The sequence below is a fragment of the Thermobia domestica genome, chromosome 1 (assembly GCF_964235325.1).
Source record: "Thermobia domestica chromosome 1, izTheDome1.hap1.1, whole genome shotgun sequence".
Taxonomy (NCBI): domain Eukaryota; kingdom Metazoa; phylum Arthropoda; class Insecta; order Zygentoma; family Lepismatidae; genus Thermobia; species Thermobia domestica.
In genome coordinates, this window is record NC_137454.1 from 91,840,278 (window position 1) to 91,848,549 (window position 8,272).

At 33.5% G+C, this 8,272-nt stretch overlaps 1 protein-coding gene across 1 annotated transcript; it reads left to right on the top strand.

Moving 5' to 3' along the window:
* The first annotated feature begins 4,248 nt into the window (after positions 1 to 4,248).
* On the top strand, positions 4,249 to 6,165 carry LOC145689589 (glutamate receptor ionotropic, NMDA 3A-like). Its single transcript, XM_081763781.1, has one exon. The coding sequence runs from the start codon at positions 4,249 to 4,251 to the stop codon at positions 6,163 to 6,165; it is 1,917 nt and encodes a 638-aa protein (XP_081619907.1).
* Positions 6,166 to 8,272: the final 2,107 nt, after the last annotated feature.

Genomic DNA, 8,272 nt, shown 5'->3' on the forward strand with positions numbered 1-8,272 from the left:
TCAGAGCTCCTGGTTTGTTGCAGAGTTTTTGGCATCACCTATAATACTCCAGTGCTCTACCGAACTGTTAGAAGTAGGCTTTTGTTAACTGTAGTGTATGTGCCTTACACTCCAAGAAAACGAGAACAATTAAATTAGAATTGCTAGCAATTACCTATTTCTAAATTTTTACCGTGAGTTATTTTCAAATTAATGCACGTGTGATACACATTCACTACCAACTGCACATTCAATTAGTGCAATTAGTGCACATTCTCTATGGACCTTAGAACTACACTACTACATGTATGACTGCGCTTCTCTTTCCATGAAAATGGTCTATGGAGTGACATGAAGAGAATATGATGTATATTAAAATACACGGAAAAGTAAATATACATTCGCCACATCGAATATATACTATTTAAATAGCGAATATATACTTTTCTAGTTTCTATCATGTTCATTTATCACGCTAGGCTGCTGATGGTTTGAGTAGCGAGTTTGCTCAGCTTTCTGCATTTGCGTGTGTTTTATCTTTAATATCTTAAAAGGCAATATCTTCATCGCTTATTTCTCTTCAAATTCCATTTCTTTCCTGTTTACTATGTAATAAGTGGGGTCTACTATTTGGCAATCTATCGCTAGTTTCTAAACGACATCAAAATGTACTCTACTTTAGTATCAATGTTACTAACATGTTAGTGAAGTCTGTTTAGTTTTAAGTTCCGATCGTTTTCGTGTCTTTTGTGTAATGCAACCATCGTTCCACTATAGATGGTATTACAAAAGCTACGGAATAAACATGGTAACATAGTGTACTAGAACAGTGGAAAGTTTCATTGTTTTACAAGATTTGAAGTCAAGTACAGAGGTAAACTGTGCTTGAAGTTTGATTTGAAAGACACACTCATCTCTAAACAAGAAGAACACAGCCTTTCTTGACGTGCGAGTCGGTCTCTCTCGGACAACAAATACAGCGATCTTTACTCCATAGACGATGAGTTCCTTGCGTTCCATTTTTTTGTTTCAAATTCGGCCAGTAAATACCTAGGAATAACCCTTAAGAGATCCGGGGTTTTGGGGCTATTTTTTAGACTTTCAGTCAAGCAGCTACTGCATCGTCACTATTTATCCTAGGATCGTGGTTCATACCTCATTCTCTTCAGAATGGAGCTGGCTTTCAAATGATACCACTTCCATGCACATACCATATAACAGGAGCGGGAAAAATTATGTCAAAGGGAAAATTTCAGAGGGAAAATTTTTTCTCGCATTTTGGCCCCCTCTGGAGCGATCCTGTGTGAACGTAGCCATCTAAGAAATGTCTGATAAATAGTACTTGGAATACTGAATGTGTGTGCCAAATTTCAAGTTTCTATCTTGAATACCAAGGGCGGGAGAAATTTTATCAGGAATTCCCACCATGCCCCAAATTACCATAAAACACCATGATCTCAGGTAAAAAAATTCCTGAGACATCACTAATTACCCTAGGGTCATGTTTCGCCCATCATCCCCTTCAAAATAGAACTGCCTTTCAGGCGGTATGACTCACGTGTCTCCATCATGTATCTAAAGCGGGAACATGAGGAAAAACTGGATTTTTTGGGTCTAAATATTCTTTTTTCAACTTTTAGCCCCCCTGGACCCCCCTGTTTTAACGCAGAGATCTGAAAAAATCTGGTAAATACTACTCGGTGGGCTGAATGTTTATGCACAATTCCAATTTTCCAGGTGCAAAAGTAAGCCCACCCAAAATATATATATATATATACCGACAATGTCCCATATTCCCGTATACAGAGGAAAATGTTTAAACATTCCCTGAGACATCCCTAATTACTCTAAGATCATGTTTCGCCCATCATTCTCTTCAGAATAGAACTGCCTTTCAGGCGGTATGACTCACTTGTCTCCATCATGTATCTAAGGCGGGAAAATGAGGAAAAACGGGATTTTTGGGTAAAAATATCCCTTTTTTCAACTTTTTGATCCTCTGGATCTCCCCTGTTTTAACGCAGAAATCTGAAAAAAAACTGGTAAATACTACTCGGTGGACTGCATGTTTGTGCAAAATTTCAATCTTCTACGTGCAAAAATAAGCCCGCCAAAAATACTTTACATACCCCCCCCCAAAAAAAAGTATTACACGAAAATATAAATTTTAGACTTATGACGTCATTACCTCCTATGTCTCGACACAGGAAGGTGTGAAACCATCCGTAATGTCTTCTGCAATGCCTCTGGACTTGAAAAACAAAAAAAAAAAAAAAAAAAACGGACGAAAAAGCTCAAATAGGAGAGTTGTAACGCAATGTACCATGAAACACCCCGTATGTTACAAATTGTACCATGGGATCCCCAAAGGGATAACGTACCACCTACAATCATATACCTGGAGTGAAACAATAATCTTCTGTATGCTTACGCCGGGAGCTAATGACCACGAAAATGTACTAAAACAAATTAACGGCTAGCATAATTTTCAGTAGCGTTATTTAACTCTCACACTACCAACGTGGGGTCGTACTTTGTGCCAACCACAGTTTGAATTTTGTAATAACTCTTCTACTCTTTTCTTTAAAATTGTAAAAAGAAATATGATATTGTTCACCATGTTTAGTTAAAACGTACACGTTACGGTGGTGCAAATTGAATGTTAGTGTGTCTCATAAAATTGCTATTTTAAGTTGGTGAGCACAAAGTGCCTCCCTTCTCGTTGGCAAGAGATGTGACTGAATTTTGAAGTGTCATTCCAAGATGACAATATAATAAATAGGTGTATCCGACTTTTCTGAATTTTGTTGTTAGTTTTATCCCATGTACTGTTCAATTACTGTAGATTTCTGTGAAAGTTTGTAATTTGTTTCTTTTGAGAGATAAGTTTAATCTGAACTGGTAGGTACAAAATGACTTGCCCCCTTGATAGTCCGCGTTACAAAAATACCTAGGTAGTGCGAGGGTTAAGTCAGAAATACGATACGAATTAAAAATGCGTAGATTTTAACCCTGGTACATTTTTTGGGGGAGCTAACTTCTTAAACGTATCATATAAAAACTATGCACATTTATGCTGACTGGTATGCTTCTCTCCTTTTTATCTGTATCTATTGTCAAGTATAAGAATTTAATTGTTTAGAGATTAAACGGCTATAGTGTGTCCATAAATAACTACAATTAAAGACTCGCTGTAGTAAACAATGTAAGTGAGGCCTTGCAATTGTTTCACTTATTTTATTTTTTAAATATGTTTATGCCTTAGTTAGGTTTTCATACTTCGTTATATGCTAGGTTATATTTCGAAGCAATAATAATTTCTATTTTGTGACGCTTGGGCACAATTTACTATCTTTTGTCTCTATTGTTGCAGCAAGTTTTGTTTTGGGCACTTACATTGTTTTCTACAGCAAGCCTTCAATTAAAGATTCTGTTTAATCCTAAGTATAATTAATACTCTTATTCTCATTCTCAATTTAAAATTTAGGGCCGCGGTAGCTCAGTGGTAGAGCGTTCACTTCTGGTGCTTGAAGTTCCGGGTTCGATCCCAGCCCCCGCCAAGTGGATTTTGTGGTGGAAAAACACCGTGAGCGTGGGTTTCCTCGGGGTTCTCCCGTTTCCTCCCACTTTCTTTATTCCACCATTTCATTCATCACTCATCATCACCGTCTCCTTTAGCCTAACCGGCATAATCGTGGGACGTAAAGCTCAAAGATTTTTCAATTTAAAATTTTATGTAAACCTTTTTTTTAATTTCTGATGTAATAGACATCTGCTTTGTTAAAGCTATTGGGTTCAATCGGAAGAAAGATTTTAAACGACTCGAAATACTTTTTTTTTTAATATTTTAAATGACAGGGCAATAAAATTTTCATTCCAAATTTGGCATATTGTCTTGGTGATCTAATAACTGTTGCGTATAAATTAACCGTTACCAGTAATTGAACAGAAGATTAATACGACACATTAACGTCATGAAGAAATTGGATATAGTTTATTAAACACCCTAAGTTCTAACCTTTGTAACATCAAATAGACAGAACACAGACATTGCGGTGATATTTTTGTTAAAACAGAAATAAAAATATTTATTAAGTAGTACAATAATAGATAAAGAATGATTATACACACACACATATATATATATATGTATGTATATACCTTGTGAATTGTTTCCACCATCGTTATACTTTTGTTATACTTATTTCACAGCATTGATTTACTATCTTCTTCTCTCTTGTTTCTTTTAAGGTTGCTGGAGGTTGCATTATGGCAGTAACATCGGTAATGAAAGCAACATCGCTGTTGTTTTTACTAGGAGCAAATTATATTTACAATTTGCCTTTAATTGAATCTGTCAACCATTCTCCTGATGGAGCGAAGCAAATGTTTACAATATTTTCATCATACGTTTGTTCAACATTAGCACCAACGTCAAAGTATTTACTTCTGTTGTGTGGTATAAACTGTAACAGAGCGAATGTACTTATACGCAATATACACACAGATTGTAGGAAACAAGTTATTTTATTAGAGTACCTAAATTTATCATCTTCACAGAAATATTTTCAAGGAACAAAATTTTGGGAGAAATCATCACAATTTCTAGTATTAGTGGAGAATGAAATCTACATTGAGGAAATGCTTGATGCAGTACAAAAATATGATTTTTGGAATCCGAGAGCAAAATTTCTAGTCCTCCTTGGAATAAAAACTAATAGTAACGATAGAATTAAGAATATACTTAAGACCTTCTGGAAGTATTTTGTATTAAATGCTGTAGTATTGACCATACACGAAAGTAATCACTCTTATATTATGAAGATAAGCTCATTCAATCCTTTCAAATGCGATACAGTCAATACCGCAATACTTGCAGATGTATTACAGGTAGACGACAAACTAAATTTCACATCACTTTTTCCAGATAAATTACAAGATCTTTCAAAATATCCTTTAGTGTTATCAGGTGTTAGTGCTGTTCCCTATTTTATTTCTGACAACTCAAAAGTATTTCAAGGATTAGATTGGGAATTTCATAAAACACTGTCCCGATATATGAACCATACTATAGGTCAAGTTATTGTTCATGATAGTGTTGGGAAAAAGCTAAACAATGGAACTAGAACTGCAATGGTAGGAGATATGTATTACCATAAGGCAGATATATCACTTACAAGATTAAGGATGGCTCCAGATCGAATCGAAGTTGCTGAGTTTACAAGTCCACCTTTTGTATCAAGCATGAATTTTGTAGTCCCAAAAGCTAAACTTATTCCTCAATGGATGGCTTTCATTTTGCCGTTCCGAACTGAAGTTTGGTTATACTGCATATCTACTTCTGTATTAATAGGACTAATTTGGTACTTCTTCCAAATGTTTCCATTCCGTATGTTGAGAAGTTATGCCTCTCCAAATACTGTATTGTATGTGTTATCACTCTATCTCGAAATTTCTGTTGATTTCCAACCTACATCATTTAGATTAAGAATAGTTTTTACGTTGTATGTATGGTTTTCTCTAATAATGAATTCCCTTTACCGAGGAAGACTTGTAGGCTTACTTACACAACCTCCTTATAATTACCAAATCAGTAATATGAAACAACTCCGAGATTCCAACTTAAATATTGAATGTTATTTTACACATTCTTCAATAATTCTCGGCTCTTCAAATGAACATTTGCGAGCTATGGCACCTCGTCTACAAGTTCAGTATGATTTAGATACATCTGAGTCTATGGTTAGAGTTGCTTATCTAGGAACATCAGCTCTGCTTTCACATTATGTAGAGTTGAAGTATCTATTAGATTCACGATATATCAATGAAGAAGGAAAACCATTAGCACATATTTTGGAAGAACCTGCGATATCATACATAGGAGGATATGCATCACCAAAAAAGTCTCCATACCTGCCAAGATTTAATACTCTTTCCGAAAGAACTTTCCAGTCAGGGTTACATGGAAAGTGGGAAAGTGATTTGAAATTTCAGATAAAATTGCAACAAATGAAGCGACAGAAAAAGACATTGGAATCCAAAATTGCAATATCTGTGAAACACATTAAACATCTCTTTGTTATTTGGTGTATAGGAATGTGTATAGGTTTCCTAACGTTTATTGGTGAAATAATTTACGCATCACTTTGTTTGCGAACTATTATAAATATTGAAAATTACAAGTAAAATTACTTTTAAACAAGTGTCATATATTTAAAGATACTAGCAAGGAAGTGTGAATATCTAGCACGTTAATTTAGTTTAGATACACCACGAAACGTGAAACATGTGTTTCATTGGTAAGACGATTCACGAAGCAGTAAAGTACGTAAATAATGTCTTGTAAGTTGAATCCTACTGTCAAATATGTTATTTTGTTTCACATTAACGCATCCAACTTTTTCTTTAAATGTCAAGATCATTATTCGTGTGTAGAACCAGTTAATCTTCGTTGTACCTTATTGTGACAGTAATGGGCAGCTTTAATCTTTGTGAAGGTGGTAATAATCTATTGTACAATCCAGCAGACCGTTCATACTAATGCATTTTGAAAGACCTTAATGTTGATAACAAAAGTTAAGGTTGTAGCTCCATTCTAAAAGTTATACTTGTAGGTATACATATACTTGTAAATTTAACTGAAGAAATTAGAATAATTAACTAATTTAGATACAACTTGATATGATTCAAAAGCTTTAAGAAACACAGAATGGTTAAGTAACTTTATAATGACATATGATCAAGTTATTCCTCATTACCAAATTGAAATGACTGAAAAAAAATTTCACATTTAAAATATAGTTATATGTATAAAAGTAGTTCCTAAATTGGATTAAGTGATCACCACTTTCAAATACTTGCTCAAAGAAATAATTTCAGTAATTATATGTCCCCCTTGTATTCAGTAAAATTATAATTTGAAGCTACTTCAAAATTGCGCATTGAATTCCTTCCTTTTCACTGTTCAAGATTTAAAGAAAAATTCTCCAATTGAAAATGCTGCTCTTCGAAAATTCAATATATTATTTAGGAAGAAAACGATATCGTTAATAAGCGATCTCTATATACAAAATTTACCTTTGTAATTATATGTTATAAGAGGTAAATAGAAACAAAATAGGTCAGTGCAGGAAGAAATCCCACTACTATACTGTATGTATTTTTTCTAGACAAGAGTTGGTTACACAAATACAAAAAATCTTCAATCTATTTAGCGTGTTCAAACTTCAAACAGTATAAATGTAATAGCTACGTTTACTTCGTTATTTCCATTTAGGGATATTCTTTGAAAACGGAAATTGAAATATATTGACTTTGGTCATATAGGTGTCCATGTCTTACCATCAAAATAACTAAGGAACATAGTTGTACCAATAACTTTTGACACACTATATTTTAAACTATTCACAGCAAAATAAAGTATGTTGGATTAGTTTTGGGTTTTCAGAGGTAATTTTTTATTGGTGATACCTATTTCAATGTATAGATGTTATACTGCAATGTGTTACTATCACGTATCTGTTAGTGCAATGTCTTACTATCACGTATCAATTATTCATATTAGTGTTGTATGTGATTTAAGAACGTTTTTACAAAACTTTGCTTTCTGGTAAGAAAAACAATATTATATTAAGTTCTTTACATATATGAATGATGCTTACATCAAGATGTGAACATTGTTAACGGAAGCTGATTTACACACTTTTATTCAATGCTGAGGCCTAGAATTGATCTTTTAATTCAGTTTCAGGAAACAGTTTTTTTTTTTTTTTTTTTTTTTGCTTCTGAATTTCTTTTCCAGAAAGCAAATTCTGAACAAACGCTCGTCAATTAGTGATGTAAGTTCATCGTCATATATGTTACTATATAGGTCAATGTTTGATGTTTGTGCGATATTACAAGCCAACAGTTTTCACTATGTTGAGTTTCCGTTAACAGTTCGTTGTAAGTTTTTCAATAAGTCATAACGTGTGAAGATTATTGTTATTTACCTTTATGTGTTAAAATTGTTGTTACTATTATATTTTTTTTTAGTTTTCATTATTGTTATTGTTAGTTTGAAATTTGTATTTGTATTTTTAGTTTTATTATAGCTGAATATTTTCTATATAGTCTCAGAAGAGTATTTTCCTGTGGGGAGAAAGGTTTAAAAAAAGAAGAAATTTGTCAAGTTCCTGATAGCTATAAATACAAGGAGTAAATAGTGATGGGTGAAGGATCTCAAGTGCTTCAAATTTTGATAATAAATGCCAATGCTGTTTACGTATTTTGTTACGCATTAAGAGCCAATTGT

Coding starts and splice junctions, on each gene's coding strand:
- LOC145689589 (XM_081763781.1), top strand. CDS start 4,249: ATGGCAGTAACATCGGTAATGAAAGCAACATCGCTGTTGTTTTTACTA.